This window comes from Sus scrofa, chromosome 8 (genome assembly GCF_054392235.1).
Source record: "Sus scrofa isolate SSC_HxYL_T2T_F1_AM1 chromosome 8, Sscrofa_HxYL_maternal_Yorkshire_Landrace_v2.0, whole genome shotgun sequence".
NCBI classification, from domain to species: Eukaryota; Metazoa; Chordata; class Mammalia; order Artiodactyla; family Suidae; genus Sus; species Sus scrofa.
The window spans coordinates 78,821,242-78,842,365 of record NC_139390.1 but is presented as its reverse complement, the minus strand read 5'-3'; the positions used below and the strand labels follow the sequence as shown (position 1 = coordinate 78,842,365).

General features: G+C 46.9%; 1 protein-coding gene and 1 long non-coding RNA gene across 10 annotated transcripts in view; one reads left to right on the top strand and one right to left on the bottom strand.

The window, feature by feature from the left end:
• The window catches only part of SHROOM3 (shroom family member 3), a 349,594-nt gene that overhangs the window by 25,487 nt on the left and 302,983 nt on the right, over positions 1 to 21,124 (bottom strand). For all 9 annotated transcript variants that reach the window (XM_084972580.1, XM_003482418.5, XM_084972581.1 and 6 more), the window contains 3 exons: positions 19,438 to 19,569; positions 9,999 to 13,212; positions 3,175 to 3,248 (listed from right to left, as the gene is read on the bottom strand). In XM_084972580.1, coding sequence (XP_084828706.1) covers positions 3,175 to 3,248; positions 9,999 to 13,212; positions 19,438 to 19,569 — 3,420 coding nt within the window. The remainder of the gene's footprint in view (positions 1 to 3,174; positions 3,249 to 9,998; positions 13,213 to 19,437; positions 19,570 to 21,124) is intronic.
• On the top strand, positions 13,411 to 17,569 carry LOC146400880 (uncharacterized). Its single transcript, XR_014812772.1, has 4 exons — positions 13,411 to 13,527; positions 13,700 to 13,811; positions 14,609 to 14,708; positions 17,458 to 17,569. It is a non-coding gene; the product is annotated as an uncharacterized LOC146400880 (long non-coding RNA).

Genomic DNA, 21,124 nt, shown 5'->3' with positions numbered 1-21,124 from the left:
TCTTCTGCCCAACTGCTGTTTAGACTGTACATGGTGAACTGTTTTTAAACTCAGCATCCTCTAAGAGGACAGGGGGGTAAACTGGACTCTGATGCTTTAAGGACTAATTCAGGCATCTTCATTTTGCTTTTTAAAAAGGGGAGCCATCACTAAAACACACAGTAAAATTGTAGTTATCTTTTAAAGATCTAGCCTAAATAACCTTGATATAATATTCCTCATTTATAGGTTTATAGGAACCATACTTAAACTGCATTTTCTTGAATGTAACAGAGTTTAGTTTGGCTGAGATTATTTTTCCCTGTTGATTGTTTTCCAAGAATAAAGAATAGAGACAAAAAGATTTCTGTTTCTGGAGTTCCTGTCATGGCTCAGGGGAAATGAATCCACTAGGAACCATGAGGTTGTGGTTCGATCCCTGGCCTCGCTTAGTGGGTTAAGGATCTGGCACTGCTGTGGCTGTGGTTTAGGCCATCAGCTGTAGCTCTGATTGGACCCCTGGCCTGGGAATCTCCATATGCCTTGGGTGCAGCCCTAAAAAGCAAAACAAAAAAACAAAACAAAAATTTGTTTCAGTCTTTTTTTTTTCAGTCTTTTTTTTTTAAGATGGGTAGACTTTATTGTAAATAAATTACACATCCACAAAGTGGATTTTTTTTTGGGGGGCGCACCTGCGGCACATGGATGCTCCCGGGCTAGGGGTTGAATCGGAGATACAGCTGCTGGCCTACACTGCAGCCACAGCCACGCAGGATCCAAGTGTGTCTTCGACCTACACCATAGCTCACAGCAATGCCGGATCCTTAACCCACAGAGCAAGGCCAGGGATCGAACCCACATCCTCATGGATCCTAGTCGGGTTGGTTAATCACTGAGCCAAAGGGAACTCAGGGATTTTTTTTTTTTTAACCTTTTGAAAGGTCCCCTGGGTTTGACATCCTGTCACCTAGCTCTGCTTCCATGCTCTGGTCCAGTGACAGACTGTTTTAGTCTCTTTAAGAATAGAGTGTAACAGTCAAACATCTGCTGATACGTATCCAGGAATCCTAATATTCAAGAATGAAGTTTGGTTAGTCTCATTTCTTCCCTTCATAGCATTTTTTAAATGTTAAAAAACCTAAAATTTACAAACATAAAATTTACTACTTTAAATTTAAATTCATTTTAATTTGAAATTCTTTTTCTTTTTTTTTTTTTTGTCTCTTGTCTTTTAAGGGCCACAGCAACAACTTCTCTTTTCTTCCTTCTCCAGCCCTTGTAACCACCATTCTACTCTCTATAAATTCAACCACTTTAGATACCTCATACAAGTGAAATTATAAAGTATGCATGACCAGCTTATTTTGCTTGGCATAACGTCCTCAAGTTTCATCCATGTTGTAGCATGTGACAGCATCTCCTTCCTTTTGAAGGCTAAATAATATTCCACTGCATGCACACAGCACCTTCTGTTTATCCATCCATCAGTGGACATCTAGGTTGCTTTCACTTCTTTGCTACTGGGAACAGTGCTGCTGCAAACATGGGTGTGAAAATATCTCTTCAAGACACTGCTTTCTATTCTTTTGGGTTTATGCTCAGAAGTGGGATATACGGCAGATTTTTAAGTTTTTGAGGAACCTTCATAATGTTTCCCATGGCAGCCTCACCATTTTGGAATCCCACCAGCAGTGCACAAGGGTTCCAGTTTCTCTACATTCTCACCAACACTTGTTCTTTTAGGGTTTTTTTGATAGCAGTCATCCCAATGAGTGTGATTTTGATATGCATGTCTCTGCTGATGTGGAGTGTCTTTTCAGGTCCTGTTGGCCATTTGGAGAAATGTCTATTCAAGTCCTTTTTGTAATCGAGCTATTTGATTTTTTTTGTAGTTGACGTTAGTTTCACCCGAAGACTTCAGATCAATTCTCTTTCGGCAGAGCTCTGGTTTACTGTTAGTCTTCTTCTGTCTCAAGCTTTTATTTAATGCACCCAAACTAACTAAAGTCCTCAGCCTCACCTTGACTACTTTGTTCACTTTAGGCATAGCTACAGGAGCAAGAGCACGGAACTAGAGACGGCTGCTCTTGGCAGTGAAGGAGGTAACTCAATACCCACTTCCTGATCGTGCTGGCGGTATTAGGTTGAGCTATTGAGAAGGTGAATACAGAAAAAGAGAGGAACAACGACTAAATGAAACACCACGAAAATTGAGGAAATGCCTTGAAAAAACATGGAGCTAGTAGGGAGGGTCTAACTATATTACATAAAAGATTACAGTAGATAGATAGCCCTGTAACGCTGCGATAAAATGATACACAGGCATGTGGTCCAGGGGAAACTCTCTTTGGAAATTTCTGCTTGTTTAGCTCCAAGTGACTAGTTCAACAATTCAAATTCTAAAAAATTGTCCTATAATTATATCTTTCTACCAAGGAGAAATGATTTTGATGGCAATCTTTTAAAAAGGGCTTCCTTGCTATTTTGTATATCTAAGTGCCTAAAATAACGATTTTAGAGCTTCATTTATTCATATTATTCATATTATTAATTATTATTTTTTATTTATTCTGGTGCTTCCTGTGAGTTTATTTTGCTCTTTGAAGCTAATCATGAAACTCACATACTTCCCCTTGTGCTTTTTTCTGAAGACCTGATCCTTTGGCACAGAGCCAGAAGAGAGGCCCTGCATGTGAGTCGGAGGATATATATGAGAAGAGCACATCTGCCAACCATTTGGATGCTCAACTTACTAGAATTCAACCACTGCCTCAATAGTGCACGTCTCCAACCTACTTTATTTTAATTGTCTATTTTCCTTTTCTGCCGCACCCTCAGCCCATAGAAGTTCCCAGGCCAGGGATCACATGTGAGCCACAGCTGCAGCAACACTGGGCCAGGGATCAAACCCGTACCTCAGCAGTAACCCATGGGGCCACAGAAACAACACCAGGTCCTTAACCCACTGTGCCACAGTGGGAACTCCCAAAACCTATTTTAAATAATATCATTCTTAGGAAAAGCCATCTATAAATAAAAAAATAAAGTTCCCCAGGGCTGAGTCAAACTGAAATGGCAGCACACGATACTATAAAACATCATAATATTACATCTTAATTTCTGGTAGAGAGAACAGAAATATTTAACCCCTGCAGCATTCATAAGGCAGAAGGCATCATAAATACACATACATACCTGGATCCTGGGCCAGCCAAGTAGCATGGATCCTTCACAAGACCAAAGCCATTGTCTTCCCCCAAAAGCACATCCTTAAAACATAAGCCACAGTGTTATTACCAACAGACAGGTATTTAAATTTACCAAGGGGAGGAGGCAGAAAGGAAAAGGAACATGTTTTGGAGGTCTGCTATTTACTGTTAGGCACCATGGCGGCACTCTTACATACTAACCCACTTTATCCTAAAAGCCCCCAGAAGTATTGCTAACTCCACCTCGTGGAAGAGCACACGGGCCCCAAGTGGTTAGCCCCCAAGGTCACAAGTGGCAGAACCTCAGTCTATCTCACCAGGTGCCTCTCCTAATAAAGACATTTGCTAAGCAAGAGAAGTTTGACAATTATCTCCAGGTTTCAAAACAACTGCTACACCTGAAATATGATGAAAATTACTTCAAAGGGCCAAGTTTTGAAACAGCAATAGGGAAATAGGGGAGATGACAGGAAAAGGATAGGTTACTGAATTCAGCAAAAATCTCAAGAATTAGATATGAATCTGGTTTATAATTGGGCAGACACTGATTTGATTAACTAATTTTGTCTTTTTAGGGCTGCACCTGCAGCATATGGAAATTCCCAGGCTAGGGGTCGAATCAGAGCTGCAGCTGCCAGCCTACACCACAGCCACAGCAACACAGGATCCGAGCCATGTCTGCCACCTGCCTACACCACAGTGCACAGCAACGCCAGATCCTTAACCCACTGAGCAAGGCCAGGGATCAAACCCACATCCTCATGGATACTAGTCAAGTTCGTTACCACTGAGCCACAGCAGGAACTCCCTGTTTTTATTTTTAATAAGGGTATATATAGGTTTCCTGAAAGGGCTGTAGGTCAGTTTTTGGCAGTATAAACTTCAGTTCACTTGAACAAGGACTAATTGCTTTTCACCCGCTTTCTCTCTCCCCCCCCAGCCCCACCCCGCCCAATCAGCAGTAAAGGTACTAAAAAGCAATGAAAAGGCAAAGGTGGGCATAGGGCCAAAGAACAAACAACCCTGAATATTGCTAGTAACTGCAGCCACCTCTTAGTGGGCATTTACTGTGTGCCAGACAGTTGGCCAAGTTCTTCACAAACCTCAAATTATGTGCCTGGATAATTTGTGATATTTCTCCTGTAATTTAATCTATGACAATGGGGACAGGGCGGTAACTTCACCCAGAGAAGATAAGTATCTTACCTAGTTAAGTAAATGGAGGAGGAGCTAGGATTCAAACGCTGATCTCCTCAGAGCCTAAGATTTACCCCTGGGATGGCAAGGGGAGTGGTGGCTGAGCTGGATGCAATCAGATGGCCGTGCTTTGAGAGAAAGGAAGTCCCTGTGCCTCGGACTTGCTCAGTTATCACCAGAGGGAATGGGAATTCCTCGTCTCCATGACACTGTAGGGTCCCTTTAAAGTCTTTCTCCACCCCACCCCCTCTGTGGACCTGAATGTTCAGCTTTGCCAGCAATTAACTGGAAAAGTCTCTAGGTCCCTTTAAAGCTCCTAATCTAGAAATGTTCAAATCTATATCTTTCCATTCTATTATTTCCTTTGAATTACAGCGTGAGCTTGATATTTATGTGGGTGTCAATAAAATAATGGGAGTTAGACCCAGTAATAGGCCATTGAGAGACACTTCCAAATCTCCTATCAATGGAAGCACCATCTGGGCAGAAGCATAATGCCTTCCCCTTCTAGTAGAAAGCCTCTTGTTGCATTTATTTGCTTTGTTTGGCCATATATGCACGGTTGAAGACTTCATTTTCTGTAAAGTGGTAGGAAGTACAAATTATTATGGCAGTTTATGAAAAAGCAGCGGCTGTGGGAGAAAACCTACGTATAGGCTTAGACCAACAGAGGCTGTTGTTAAGTGTCTGTTTTTGCTAATTGTCATTGACTTAAAAACACACTTGTTCTTATTCTTCATGAGTCGCAGCACATTTAAAACCATCCATCCTTTCAAATCTGAATTCTCACTCTTACTTTTGAGTTCTGAGTTAGGTATCCTAATAGCTCTGTAACCAGTGAAATATGAAGACAATATTCATCTACTTTGGAATATCAGCTTCAAGTATCTGCTAAAAGGAATTAGAAATTCATTTTATCTATCTATCTATCTATCTATCTATCTATCTATCTGCTTTTATGGGCCGAACCTGTGGCATATGGAAGTTCCCAGGCTAGGGATGGAACTGGAGCTGCAGCTGCCGGCCTACACCACAGCCACAGCTGTGCTGGAGCCAAGCCACATCTGTGACCTACACCACAGCTCACAGCAACACCAGATCCTTAACCCACTGAGCGAGGCCTAGGATCAAACCCACATCCTCATGGATACCCACATCCTCTCAACCCACTGAGCCACAATGGGAACTCCCTAGAAATTTATTTGAAAAATTTTAAAATGTTATTGACATGTAAATGACAGTAATTGATTACTGTTAAAGTGCAATCAATTCACTGGCTGGAGTCTTCAGATGTAAGATGTTTAACTTCATGTCCCTCCCACCTACCCAGCCCCAGTCTTTTCTGATCCTAAGAAGCAGTATGGTATAGTGACTTTAAATTTCTGGAGTTGGACAATATGCGGTCAAAAGCTTGATCCATTACCTTGGGCATATTTCTCACCCCTTCTGTGCCTCAATTCCCTTCTCTGTAATACAGAGGTAACAACAGTATCTCCTTCTTGGCACACAGGTAGGATTAAGTTTATGCCTATAAAACACAGTACAATGACTGGCACATAATACACATTTGATTATTAGTAGCTATTTGTAACTTTACATTTTGTGGAAAGCTGATTCTGTTACTTATTCCCAAGTGCCAAAGGGCCTGTGGAGAGGTGCTAAAGATGATTTACAAGCTGCCTCTTACAGACTCCAGCCTACATCGAACCCTGTGGGGCTCCCTGCACACAGCAATTTCCTCAGCAGTTAAGTGTCTGTCACATCATCACACGATGAACGTGTTACATGTCACAACTGAAGATCTCTGAAGACACAGGGGGAACCACAGAGGACCCTAACTCAGCATCTGGAAAAAATCAAGACCCGATCAGGAAACATTTCTTCAAAAGGTTTCTTTTTATAGCCTCTGCTATATTTTAGAACTATGCAATGAAGAGGTGTGAATTTCCAATATCCAAGGTAGAAAAATGTTTGGATTTGTTTTTGTAGCTTTGCAGGCAGGGCCTACCTACTTTCAAGAGGTTAAGTTTTCCAAAGTCTCATAGAAAGGAGGAGATAGCCAAGAATTTGATGTGCCCTTCTGCTCCATCACTATTATCCATTTGTTCTGCAATTTCCCCTTTCCAATGAAGAGGGATTAAAGAAGAGGCAACGGGAGGCTGCCTGCTCAGAGACAGACCACAGCTGGCTCCGGAGAGGGGCAGGCCTGGGAGTGTCTGAGCTGCTCTCAGGCTCTGAACAGTGGCAGCTTTCTGCAGTCATCATCAGGCCCAAGAATGATCAATTTTTATAAAGAGAAATTGATTTCCATGCTGACCTTGTTTTGGAAGCAGAAACTCTCCTCACTAATGGACTTTTAAAAAGGAGCCGAATCTTTGTCAAAAGCTTGTAAAATCCTGCTCTGTTAGCATCCAGCTGGCAGGAGCAAGCAGCATCTGTTCAGGATGCCCTGGGCTGAGCCAGCACTGGAAATAGACTCTGTATTTTAGGTTTCATTCAGGGGACAGTCTAGTCTCCTCAGAGACACTTCATTTCTTGGAGTTCTCTAAAGCTGAGATGCGAAAAATTCTTATTTAACACCTTCCCCAAAGCTTGACTGGGTAATGGTAAAGTTCCCAGAATTTATTCAAATTAAAAAAAAAAAAGTATGTTGAAATAATAACCACAAGAATTGTGTGGAGACTGGTTTTATCTTGTTTTTAGCTAGTTCTACAACCAAGGTAGATAACGGACGTGTGAAGAAGATCGAGGGGCTGACCTTGCCGTGGACCAGGTCTCAGGGCAGGTGCAGTGTGGCTGCCGAGTGAGGGAATGGAAGAGGAAGCCCAAGAACACAGCCTTGGTGCAATGGCAATCTGAGAGATGATAACCTATTTTCAGAATTTGTCCGAGCAAAGCAGCAAAGTATTTCACATTGAAAGATGTTCCTCCCTCTGGCAAGATATTCCCCAAGTTAAATAATTTCTAAATGTGGTACTCTATTGAAGAAAACATTAAAAAGTGTTCTGTATTTAGTGCCTGTCCACAAAACGTTTTTTTGTTTTGTTTTTGCTTTTTAACGGCCACACCCGAGGCATATGGAGGTATAATCACATGCTGCACCAGGCTAGGGGGTTATTTATTTGTTTATTTATTTTTTGCCTTTTTTTTTTTCCCCCTAGGGCTGCTCCCCACGGCATATGGAGGTTCCCAGGCTAGGGGTCTAATTGGAGCTGTAGCCGCTGGCCTACGCCAGAGCCACAGCAATGCAGGATCTGAGCCGCATCTGTGACCTACACCATAGCTCACGGCAAGGCCGGATCCTTAACCCACTGAGCAAAGCCACAACCTCATGGTTCCTCGTCAGATTCATTTCCGCTGTTCCACGATGGGAACTCCCTACAAAGTGCTTTTTAATAATATCAAAGAATTGGGATTTAACTGGGACCAGTGCTTTCCACCACTTACGGTTGAGCTCTATTTCCCAGCTTACCAGGCTTGAGAAATATTTGGAAGGGAAGGCAAAATAACATTCATAACCATCCAACCAATTCCCCCAAAGAGAATAATGACATCTAGTGGGGAATAAACAACAGAAGGTGGCTTGGTTTTCACCTAAACATTTCTATCTTCTTTAGAACATGGGGAGAGAAATGAAGGAAATGTTTTGCTTTGCTAGGCAGTAAGCTTCTAAAGCCCACCAAACTAGCCAGAATGGCATGTTACAAATATGGATTTAAAAGCGTTTTAGGGGCAGGGTAAAGAGGAAATTAGCCCTGTTCTTCATTCTAAGGGGAGGAAAACAGCTCTCAGAGGATTGCTTCTATAGACTTTTGTATGTGTGTGTGCATTCATACCAGGGAGAAAATATTTCTGAACTGAATATAACTGGAAGGGAGCCGGGTCATCTCTCAGAAGGCTGTGTATGTGTTTAAGAAGCAGTGCAGCAAGTGCATTTCTTAGGCAGTAATGGCTAATCTCTCTTTGTCTGAAGCTGCTTCCTCTGCCTCCCACACACAACCCCCAAACCTCTGTCAACGTCCTTCCCATCCTTGACAGCCTGGCTCAAATCCCATTTCCTGCAAGAGAGGCGCTCTCAGATCCCATCAGTCAGAATGAATCACTTTCCCTCCCATAGCATGTTACTTTTGACCACCACCAAAGCTTTCATCTTAGTTCTAGAAAAATTCTTATTGTGTGTTCATTCTAGAAAAATTCATATTCTGTGCTTAGTTGTGAACCCTGGCAAGGCATGAGGCTTATTCTCCTTCACATCTCTTTCAAAGCTACAGTCCTTTTCATAGAACAGACATTCTACAAATGCTTGCTGAGTGACTGAATTCTCTGCCAGGGAAAAGAGAATCTGAGGGGTGTTGTAACCTGTGGTTCCATATGCATGGACTCCTCCTATCCTTCTTACCTGGGTAGGGAACCACAAGGCGGGATGCTGATCTGCAGTGCAAGTGAAGCTTAAGGAAGGTCTAAGAACTGAAATTAATGGACTCCTGGGAGTCACAGGGCTTGGGTTTTATTTCTAGCTCTGCCTAAAATTTCCAGTGGAAAGCGCCTCATGATCTTGGCATGGTTGGAGCCTCTGTTAGAAAGTTCCTTTATGTCAGAATTGAAAAGTCTGACATTCTTCCATCTTGCCAAGGTAGTGCACAGAAAGAGCTCAGATAAAAGTCAGAGAGACATGGGTTTGATATGGATAATATATTCTACTGCACAGGATACTTATGAGGATTGATGAGATGTAAAGGCATACTTAGTTGAGGGCCTGAAACTCAATAACCAGCAATTATCAAAGCCAGTAACTGTACCTATTTTGTAAACGCAAAAGTCTAATAGAAACAAAGTGGGTGTGAAGCTAAAATCTTTAAAATGAAACACAGCCTCCATTACATGATTGTTTAAAAAAGACCAAAAAAGCAAAACACAGAAAAAAAGCCAAAAACCCAGAGAAGAAAAATTAATCCCTAACTTTTCCTAACCTAATTCTTACACTGAGAACTGGGTGACATTAAAATGAAGTCATCACATATATATACATGTATGTATACACACACACCACACACTACATAATATGTACACGCTAGGACCCGGGGATGGATACCAAAATCTGCCTGATGCTATATGAAGTGTCATAGTATTTGCATATAACCTACATACATCTTCCTGTATACTTTAAATCCTCTTTAGATCACCTATAATGTAAATACCATGTAAAGAGTTGCCAGTGTGCTGGCAAATTCAAGTTTTGCTTTATGAAACTTTCTGGGATTTTTCTAAATATTTTCCATTCCTGTACCGATATGGGGTACAGGATATGGGGATATGGGATATGGGGCTTATTGTGTGTGGTATGTCTATAGGTATAGATACACGTATACAGATAGCTACATGTATACATATGTATCTACATAAGCTATCTATACAGCTGTATAGATTTCGTGGTGGAGCTGTATCTCTGTAAGGATCTCATCCCAGAGGAACATTGAGAAAGACATCGCTTTACGAAAACAAATACTAGTCTCTTGCACGTAAAAGGAAAAAGAAGGGAGGAGGTGGGCTGGGAGGAGCACTAAAGCTTCCAGGATGGACAGGGCAGTCCTAGGCCCTGCGGCCCGCACGTACCTGGCGTTTGTCTGCAGTGGGAGATGACCGTGATCTCACGTGGACTGGGACAGCGCGGACGTCCAGGCGCTCTAGCAGGTCCTCGGCGGACATGGACTTCGCGGCCCTCCCGGCCGCAGCCCCCCAGGGGGAGGGCTCTCCAGGGGTCCTGTCCAGCCTTTGGGGGCCTTTTGGCCCACTGTTGGCGCCACCAGGCAGCTCTCTCGGGGCTTGGTCCCCGCGGCGCCGTTCCCCGACGAGGAGGCGGCTGCCGGCGAAGGAGCTGCTGCGATCTCGGGAGGCCCGCGGGGGCTCCCCGCCACCCCCCGCTGCAGTGGCCGGCAGGAGGGTGGCCTCCCGGCGTGGGGGCAGGCTGGGCTCCCGCAGCGAGGAGAGGCTGGAGGCCGCAGCCAGGCCCGGGGCCTCCGGCGCGGGCTGGAGGTAAGCGCTCTGGGCGCGCTCCCGCAGCGGCCCGGGCTCCTGGAAGCTGCAGGTGGCGGTGGCGGTGGCGGGCCGCTTGCCGGTCTTGCGCTGAATGTAGTCGGCCAGGGCGCTCTGCTGGAACTGCTTCAGCTCGGGCCCCGACAGGCTGAGGGTCGAGCAGGCCCTGCCGTCGCGCTCGAAGATGAGGCGGCGGTCGGCCATCGAGCTCTCCAGGCCAGGTGGCCCCTTCCTGGGCGGGCCCGGCGGCTCCGGGTCGGCCTCCTCTGAGACCCCCACCTCGTGCATCTTCTCGGGCTCTGAATACGATCGCTTCTTCTGCTCGGGGGTCAGGCGCCGGCGCGGGCCCCTCCGGGCGGTGGGCAGTGCGGGCCGGGCCGGGTCGCTCTCCGCAGGGGTCACGCTGTGCCGCTCGCGCGGGGTGTGCGGGGAGGCGGCAGCTGGCGCCTCCGGGCTGCGCAGCCCCACGTGGGCTGAGGCGGGTCGTGGCCCCCTCGGTCTGGAAGTCGAGGACGTCCCCAGCTCGAGGTCCCGGCGCCGAAAGGAGGTGGCCCCCAGGACGCGGGACTGCGCATCCTTGATGCTGTTCCGGTAGGCGCGGCTGAAGGGGGCGTCCAGCACGGGTGACTCCGGCGACCCAGGCCTGTCGTCCCGCCAAGCGGCCTCCTCGGCCTCGCTAAAGAGCTGGAAGGTGCTCTGGCTGCGGAGCAGGCGAGCGTCCCGCCTCAGGGGCTCACCGGCCCGCAGCGAGGGGCCCCAGCCAACCTCGGCACCACGTCTTGGCTGCTGACCACACGGCTGCCAGGACATCTCTTCCGACTTGGGATCCCCGTTTTTGACGTGCAGTTCCCCATTGCCTAGCGCTTCTGCGCCTTCGGAAAAACGGATGTGGGCTTTTGTCTCCTCCAAGTCATTCCCCGAAGTACTGGACGTCGGGAGTGTCCTACTGGGCCTGTAGTTATGGCCGTAACTAGAGCTGCCCGCACTCGGGGGTCTCTGGCTCCCTTGCTCTCGTTGCTCGATCTTGAAAACCTTCTCGAGCACCGAGCAGTGGGGCTTCCCGTACTGAAAGCCCTGCAGAGCAGAGGCGCTGCTGGAACTGAGCCTCCTACGGCCCAGACTGGCTGTCTCCTGGGGGGGTGGGGAGGGCGGCTCTTCACATCTTGGGTCTGAACTGTGGAAAGAAGCCAAGGCACCCGTTCTCCCCTCGGGCCTTAGATAGGAACCTGACCTGTCCAGTTGGCTCCTGTGATCGGGAGCAACTTTCCTTCCACAGTCCTCTGCCTTGCTGTTGACTACAAAGGGGGCTGGGCCCTCCAGGTAGATCTGCTGGGCTCCCCGGCCTAGATCCAGGCCACTCTGCCCCCTTAGATCCTCGGGAATGTTCTGGAGGGAGGAGAAGGCAGATTTGGTCTTGCCAAAGTTGCCTGGCATGCTCTGGCCTAGGCTGCCTCTGTCGGGCCTACCCCGGAGGTTGGCGTTGTGGTCTTCGTGGAAATCTCCGTCCCAAGGCTCTGGGGGCAGGAAAGATCTGTCATCACCCACCTCCCAGGCCTGAGCCTCGGGGGAGTGGGGACTGGGGTAATGAGAATATTTGTTACCATGGGTGCTTTTCCTCTCACCGGGATGGGGGCTGTTGCTGTGGAGAGGCATGAGATGCCTTTTCAGGGAGGGATCCTCTTCATTTTCAGGCACTGAGGGGAAATGGACTTTGTAGGGGACACATTTGGCTGACGTCTCAGGTTTCCTCTCTACTGGGGACACCGAGTCATAGTCTAGGGGCTGGCAGAAGGCAAAGCCAGGCCTACTGGATCCGTTCTGGTTCCCGTTCTCATCGAGGGCAGCCACCTTGTTGCCAGCCCCCTGGGGAGCTGTGTACCCACCCTCCTTGGCCAGCGCAGGGTAGAGGGTGCCGTTACTGCTCACGGAAGCCCGGGGCACCTGGGCAAAGTGCGGCTCCAGGGAAGGTACCGGGTAGATGCCAGTTGGCAGCAGAGGTTGGCCAGGCTGGGCTTTCTGGGTGTAATTATGCTTGGGTTTCATGGGGGGGCTGTTTTCTGGACTCTTCTCTAGCACGGTATGCAGCTGTTCCTCTGGGAAGGCGGATTTCAGGGCACCTGCTGAATTTGCCAGAGGCCGGCAGAACCGTTTCTGATCCAGGCTAGACCAAGAGCTGGGCCGTTCTCGCTGCCGAAAGGCTGCATAACTGTCACTCCGAGCTGGGGGCAAGGGCGCGGCCACTTTAGGAGGCAAGTTGTCAGCGGCAGTCTCCAGGGAACTGGGGCACTGCTGGCTCCAAGAGGAGGGTATTGCGCCCTTGCTCCGGGGAACATTATGCCATTTCTCATAGCTCTGACCATCCGTCGAGGCTCGGGCCTCCCTCCCGGGCAGCAGCAGTGCTGCTGAGTTCACCTCATACTCTGCTGAGACTCCCCTCCGGGGATCATAGACTGTCTTGACATAGCGGATGTCTGCCTGCCTCATTCCTTCCAGGAGGCCACCTCGAGCAGAAGTGGCGTCCGTGGAGCCTGAACGCTCCCGGCCAGACATGCCAGGAGGTGGATACTCGAGGATGCTAGAACTGGTGGAGAAGGAGCTGTATGCCGAGTCTCTCTTGTTATGGAGGTGGCCGAGCTGGTCGATGCTGCTGGTGGACTTGGCCGGGGAGAGAAGGTGGCAGGCTGGGTATCCCCCGCTGGGCTCCAGGCTCTCCATGCTCCCCTGGGAGCTGCACTGGTCAGGGCTCCGCCTCAGATAAGCATGGTCGTAGCTGGAGAGGTCACTGGTGGAGGAGCTGCAAGAAAGGCAGGCAAAGCAGTCAGCACCGAGCCCTCATCAATCGGGCGGTGTCCAGGCACAGCACCCAGCTTATAAATGTACTCTTGTGCAAGATGTTTGGTTTCTGGAAGGGTGGGTGAAAGGGCCATATTTGGGCCTTGCTCGGCCTCCCTACATGTCGTCACTAGGAGTGACTGCCCAAGACCGTCACCAACGTGCCTCTAATTAATCACCCAGGCTCGCCAGGGGAGAAGCAGGGGGCACGCAGAGGCCACGCAGCACACTGATGTGATCTGCTACGACATTCTGCACATGCCAAGAAATGAGAGAGGTGGGCAAGCAAAGGGGGGGAGGGGGAAGGGGAGTGATAGAGACTGACATTTTGTGTCTCCTGTGGGAAGAAGGGCACCGCTTAGTAAGAGACCAGGCGTGCAAATGGCTGAGGGACACTCTGTACATGTCCATGGCTTTAGTTGACATCTTTCCTTTTTATGGAATTAAAGGGCTACTCCCTGGCAATCTTCCTGGAATCTCAACTGTACAACAGACAATCTTGTTTGTGGTGAGAAAGCCCAACACGAAACTGGATGAAAGGAATACAGAGAGAGAGGCTCGGTAAGAAGTCTTCATCACCGGAGCCCATCACCCACAGACGACCTCCCGGCGTCTGGGCAAGCCTCGTACACTGGAGGGTGACACCTTCTCCTTCACAAGCTCCTCCAGTGACCCTCAGAGCCTGCTGGGGCAGGGGGAGGGACCTCACTCCTGGCAGGGTACATCCCAGAAAGTGCCATGACACAGAGCTCCTTATAATTAGCCTTAATTATAAACTCAAAATAGACTTCCCCCAGCATGCTGGGGGAGGGAGGATATAGACATAGGAAGGAATAAGCAGTTCAATAACCAAAGTGAAGTCTCCATAGTTCAAACACTTGAGACTCACTGCTCTTTAAAGAAGAACCAAGAGTTCTTGCCTAAGGTTTTCCTTTTTTTTTTTTGTTTTTCATTTTTTGTTTTTTGTCTTTTTGCCTTTTCTAGGGCCGCTTCCTCAGCATATGGAGGTTCCCAGGCTAGGGGTCTAATCGGAGCTACAGCTGCCAGCCTACACCACAGCCACAGCAATGCAGGATCTGAGCTGCGTCTGCAACCTACACCACAGCTCATGGCAAAGCCAGATCCTTAAGCCACTGAGCGAGGCCAGGGATCGGACCCGCAACCTCATGCTTCCCAGTTGGATTCGTTAATCACTGAGCCATGACAGGAACTCCAGGTTTTCCATTTTTAAATGAATAGGCACCTAAGTGCTATGAAAAGTCATGGACTTATTACTGTTTTTCTAGATTCCATCTAAGTAAATACGGTGCCTTACTGGCCGCATATGTGATAATGCTTTATGGCTGGACTGTTTTCAGAGCACATGGGAAGTGACCAGAAGGAACATAATCGGAGTCAAAACTGGTGCTGGAATTCAAGGAAAGGAAGGCCACATTTTTGGCCACTCCCCTCCAGAAGGTAATCTTTCTCTATCAGGGCAAGTGAACTTACTGAAGGGAGCAGCCCACTTTGGGGCAGACAGGTGTAAATTCAAGAGAGAAACGAAGGGAAGAGCTCCTGAGGCAGATTAGGGAAATCAGATCTGGCACTCAGGGCCATGGCCATATGTCACTGCCAGCTTTTGCCACCATGCTCCCCTTTGCATGAAGAGGCTGTGTTGAAAATGCACCTGACATGGCTCAGGTGAGCTTGATCCCACATGATCCACTCGTGCTTCCCTTTAGCTCCTCCAACAGAAGATTCAGAGCTGCCACTCTGAGGGGACACGGAAGCAGTAGATCCCACAAGAGCTGTTTTGCTCACTATGCAGGTGGCAGACACTGCTTAATTCTCCTCCCAACTGCTAAGAATGTTAGCAGTCTTTTGCTAAAAGGATAACTCAAATCTAACTGAGGAACATGCAAAAAAAAAACCCAAAAAACAAAACAAAACCAAAAAAACCTCAAAGTGCATAAACCAGTGGGTTAACTGAAACAACTTCCAAGTCGGAGGAAATGCCATCTCCTCAGATCTCAAAATACAGATGATATTTAGAAATATGAAATCACTGGTATACACTGCTCCAGGCAGAAAGGGTAGAGTGGGGTCCATCTCAGAGCCAAAGGAAATGCAACCCACCAGCCTCCGATGCAATGTGACACATGCATGCTTCTCCCTGCCACTCAGAGAGGGCTCTGTCCCTTGGAATTCCCATTCCCAAGCAGACTGGGGACTATGACCAAGCGACCTATGCCGTGCCACTGTGCCACTGAGTGCCCTGACATGGCCTTCTAGGAACAAGTTCTTCTACCATGTTCTGGAGGCCGTCCTTCTGATTACCCTTGCCATTCCTGCTTCCAAGATGGCACGCTTAGTGATGGTCGAGAAGAACTTGGCATGAAGGTCTGTGACCCCTGAATAGTTTCAGCCCACGCAGAGATAGCCTCATGCTCAAGAGGAGCACACCGAGTGTGTCAGAGTTCTTACTGTGGTCTGGTGACTTCAACCTCATTTTTACCCTCCATCTTGCTCGCTGCACTCCAGGTTAGTGGGCAACTTACAGCCTCAAACGTCAGGGTCTCGGGGGTTCATCCTCACGGTTCCCACCACAAGAAATGCTCTACGCCAGCTCACTCCCTTCCTTTATTTAAGTCTCTGCATCAGCGAGGACTTCCTGGACCTCACTCTCGAAAACGTACCTCTCCCCTCCTTCCTCCCTGTGCCTCTGCTTTATTTTCTTCATGGACATGTACCATTTGACATGACATCCTATCTGCTTAAAAGTACTTTCTAAATACTTAAAACACAGCAAAGAGCACAAAACACGTGTATGACAACATTGCCTAAAGGTACACCCAGAACCTGAATTCCTTAGACGATCAGATATGTTTGGATAATACTGAGCTAAACAAGTTGAATAACTTTAGTTACTTTAATTCTTTATTTTTATTTTTTATTATTCTTATTTTTTAGTAGTTATTTCCCCAATACTTTTATTTTTATTGTTTTTAATAGTTATTTCCCCAATAATTTTATTATTTTTTAATAGTTATTTCCCCAATACTTGGTAGTTATTTTAAGACGTCAGAGTCCGTCATACACTGTTGCTTATGTGATATGCTTAAAGGAAAATATACAAAGCAGTGTTTTCTTTCTTTTCTTCTTCTTCTTTTTTTTTTTTTTGTCTTTTCTGCCATTTCTTGGGCCGCTCCGGTGGCATATGGAGGTTCCCAGGCTAGGGGTCTAATCGGAGCTGTAGCTGCCGGCCTACACCACAGCCACAGCAACGCAGGATCCGAGCCGCATCTGCAACCTACACCACAGCTCATGGCAACACCGGATCCTTAACCCACTGAGTGAGGCCAGGGATCAAACCTGCAACCTCATGGTTCTTAGTCAGATTCATTAACCACTGAGCCACGATGGGAACTCCACTAAGCAGTGTTTTCTAAACTTAAATGATCCCAGAAACTTTTCTCTAAGGAGCACCTAATGGATGATTATTCCAAGGACTGCATCTGGGGAAACAATAAATATTCTGGGGTAGGGGGTTTTATGTCTTCTTCAGCCCTCTGCCCTCAGTAACTGGAAATCATCCATGACACAGAGAGTATTCCAGGCATATTTGCTGAAAGAATGATTGATGAACATGTACGGCTTCTTCAATATTTTAAGACTGTTCTTTCAGCCTCTCAGGAGGGAACCAGATCACATGACTTTTCAAGGCTTCTTCTAAAGTCCCCAGGTCTTTAGAAGTTCTGATACTTTAGGGCCACTGTGGGACTTCCAGGGGACAGCAAAAAGACAGTGATGAGGGTCTGACAAAAGCAGCTGAAGAACGACTGCAGTGAAATTCCCGATGGGAGCCAGCAGACAGGGCCAATGACGTGTCTTCAGCCTCTTTGAACCACTCTCTCCCTCTCTCTGGCCTCTGCCCAGCCCCAAGCTCCCTCCTCCTGCTTTAAGAAGAAAGAGAAACAGAGCCACACATTTAGGACAGGGACTGGGTTTCTGGAGCTAAAGGAAGGCTGTCCCAGGGGTGTGGAGCACCAGGCCACTAGATGCCACTGTGCTCCTCGGAAACGTGATGCAGAGCTTCTGCCAGAGCTGCCAGCGGGTGGCTGAACAGACCATAGGACGCTACGTGCATGCGGGGGCAGAAAAGAATCTCCGTGCCGTGTCATCCGGGGTGACCTGAGCTTCCTATCTCCCTCTGCACCCCACACAGAGCTCTTGCCCTGCCAGTCACTCTGTCGGGGGAGGCTGTTCTGAAGCCTGAATTAGAGGGTCAAGATCCACACCCCCGCTGGAGGCTGGGACGCGGAGGAGGAATGGCACAGCCTTCAAAATATCGTACTTCTCTCTCTGCCTTCTTTTCTGTAGTTTAACTTTTTCTAGCTTTGTACATATTCTAAATATATGTTAAAATCACACTGTTCATTTCCTACTTTTCAAATAAATTTTTTTTTTTTTAAAAAATACGGTATTTACGTATTTCTGAAGCCAGCGCCGCCTTCTCCTGGGGCCCTGGGGAGCTCCCCATAGTTACTGCGAGCAGTTACTCTAACACGGATTGCAGCTGCCTCATTTTTCTCTTTGGGTCAGCGTGTTTTTTAGGGCACAGTATGACATCAGATTTAGGGTCTCCTAAGGCTAGGGGGTTAGGAGGCTCCAAAGGGCCCCACTGCTGAGGGGTACTCAGTGATACACACCTGCATTGTGTAAGTTTATGCCATCAACCCAACTCAAAGCTAGGTTTCACGGTGCCTCAGATAAGTCTTCAGCCTAATTATCATAATTGGTTTTCATAATTATTGAGTGCCTCCTACGTTCCAGGAACTAAACTAAGTGTTTTTCATATGTTATCCTGCTTAGTCCTCACTACGATCCAATTAAGTATGTATTATTAATTTTATTTTGCAGACAAGGAAACCGAGATCAAAGAGGTAAAGTGATTTACTCAAGCTTAAGTAACAGGAGGGGAACTTGAGATTTAAACTGAGGTCTGGAGTTCCCGACGTGGCTCAGTGGCTAACGAACTCGACTAGGAACAATGAGGTTGTGGGTCCGATTCCTGGCCTTGCTCAGTGGGTTAAGGATCCGGCGTTGCCATGAGCTGTGGTGTAGGTGGCAGATGCGGCTGGGATCCTGTGCTGCTGTGGCTCTGGCGTAGGCTGGTGGCTACAGCTCCAATCGGACCCCCAGCCTGGGAACCTCCATATGCCGCGGGAGCAGCCCCAGAAAAGGCAAAAAGACAAAAAAAATAAAAATAAAAAATAAATAAAATAACTACTGTAGAGGAATGCTAGCCACTGGTTACATGCCACAGCTCTGAAACCTGACTTGGGGCCTGGATGTGAGTCTTGACTTGGGGGCTGGTCAGATGTTTGACCCTGGCCAAGTCTGTCTCTCCAGCCTCACTGTCCTGTCCTGTGAAAGGGGGTTAAGGACACTGTATCTGTTTTGAGGGAGTAGGTAAGGATCACCCAAGATGAAGTGCACACAGCAGTGATCGGGGTGTGCACTGCTTCTGTGGGAGCTAAGTTGTTAACTCGCCTTAAGAGAGGGAGAAAAACCAAGTGTGAAGTTCAAATACAGAATTCCATCATTCCGATAAAAAAACAGACATATGTGACTACAGAAAGAAGGACGTGAGGCATGAAGGGAAGGGGCTGTCGCTTCTTCCAGCGCAGGTTATAACGTGTAATTGAGAAATGTCTGTCTGACGGAGAATCGACAGACCCCACAAGGATCTCAAATGGCCAGTCAGCGCCCAAAATAATCCTGGCCTCCCTTCACGCCACTCTAGCCCAGGATGTGAAGATGACTCAGACATGTTAGGGGTTTTGAGAGGATGAGGCTAGTGGGTAGAGAGATATAATACTCAGCAGAAGTATAAGCAAACAGTCTAGGAGTTCCTGTTGTGGCTCAGAGGGTTAAGAACCCAACATAGTGGCTGTGAGGATGCAGGTTCGATCCCTGGCTTTGTTCAGTGGGTTAAGGATCTGGCACTGCCACAAGCTGCAGTATACTCTGGCAGCTGCAGCTCAGATTCAAACTCTAGCCCAGAACTTCCATATGCCACAGGTGCACGTGGAAAAGAAAAAAGAAAAAAAAAAAGGAAGAAAAAAAGAAAAAGAAAATAGTCTTTTCTGGGAACAGGACATCGTAGAGTAGGAAGCCCTGGGTCTCAGTCATGGCTACTTACCTGGAGTGGTAGCTTTGGGGCCAAGGAGTGCCGATCGAGCCCTGAGATATCTGCATCATGCTGGCATCGGGTTGGTTTTCGCCAAATTTGGTTGAATGCCAAGAGTGAGGTCGGCCTGCAGGTTCACTGCGCCTGGGGAGACACGGGAAAGGGACCCCCAGTATGAGGAACAATCTCAGCTGATCGCTTCATCAATGAGATTTATGGACTTTGAAGCAGAGCCTGCTGTATCCTCAGAGATTGAAAACAATCAAGGAAATACTCTTAGTAGCCATTGTTATTCTCTGCTTTATTTTTATTTTCATTCTGACATGATTTCGGTGACAGAAAAATATTGCAAACTTAGTTTACAGAATTCCCTCATAAATCTTAGGGCACTGTTGGTGAGAATGCTAATTGGTATGGCTACTATGGAAAATAGTGTGGACTTTCCTCTAAAAAATTAAAAACAGAGCTACTAATATGATCCAGCAATCTCATTTCTGGGTATCTAGCCAAAGGAAATAAAATCAGGATCTTGAAGAGGTATCTGCACTCCCACATTCACTGCAGCATCACTCACAACAGCCAAGACACGGAACGGATAAAGAACACATGCAATGTACATACAATGGAATACGTACATTGCATGGGAAAGAAGGAAATCTTGCCATGTGCCACAACTTGGATGCATTATGCCAAGTGAAACAGGCCAGATAAAGAAAGACACATATTGCGTGATCTCACGTATATGTAAAATCTAAAAAGGACAAACTCAGAAAAATGGAGTAGAGTGGTGGTTACCATGGGTTGTGTGTAAGGGGGGAGGTGGGGATTTGGGTCAAAGGGTGCAAACGTTAAGTTATAAGATTAACAAGTTCTGGGGAACTAAAGTACAACAGGGTGATTAGAGCTAATAATACTATATCACATGCATTCTTTTTATTTTTTTATGTTTTGGCTTTTTGGGGCTACACCCACGGCATAGGGAGGTTCCCACGCTAGGGGTCCCATCGGAGCTGTAGCCTCCGGCCTACACCCCAGCCACAGCAACGCCAGATCCGAGCCGCAGCTTCAGCCTACACCACAGCTCACGGCAACGCTGGATCCTTAACCCACTGAGAGAGGGCAGGGATTGAAGCTATGTCCTCATGGATGCTAGTCAGATTCGTTTCCACTGCACCACAACAGGAACTCCTCATATACATTCTCGAATGGGAATAGGTTTTAAGTGTTCTCACCACAAAAAAAGAAACAGTAACTCTGTGACTGAATAGAGGTGCTAATTAATACAATGGTGATAATCACTTTGCAATTTATAAATGTATCAAATAAAGATGCTCTACACTTTAAACTTATACAATATTGTATATCAATTGTATTTCAATAAGGCTGGGAAAAAAAATCCCACATAATCTTCACCTAGCTCTTGTAACATGTTAACATTTTTTTGGTTTATTGATTTAAAGCACATGAAGTTGTCTTGGTCTTTCTTTGTACTACTTATTATATGATACGATATAATATAACAGGGAGCAATAATCCCTGCCCACCTCCCAAGGGACTTTGTGTGGCTCTATGGCTTAAAGCTTTCTGGGGATTCTAAAGTCCTCTGTCATATCCTGATGCTGAATAAATGCTATTCTTTTAATATCTTCATAAGAAATACATAAAAATTAGCAGCTACCTTGGTGTTAACACTGCCCTA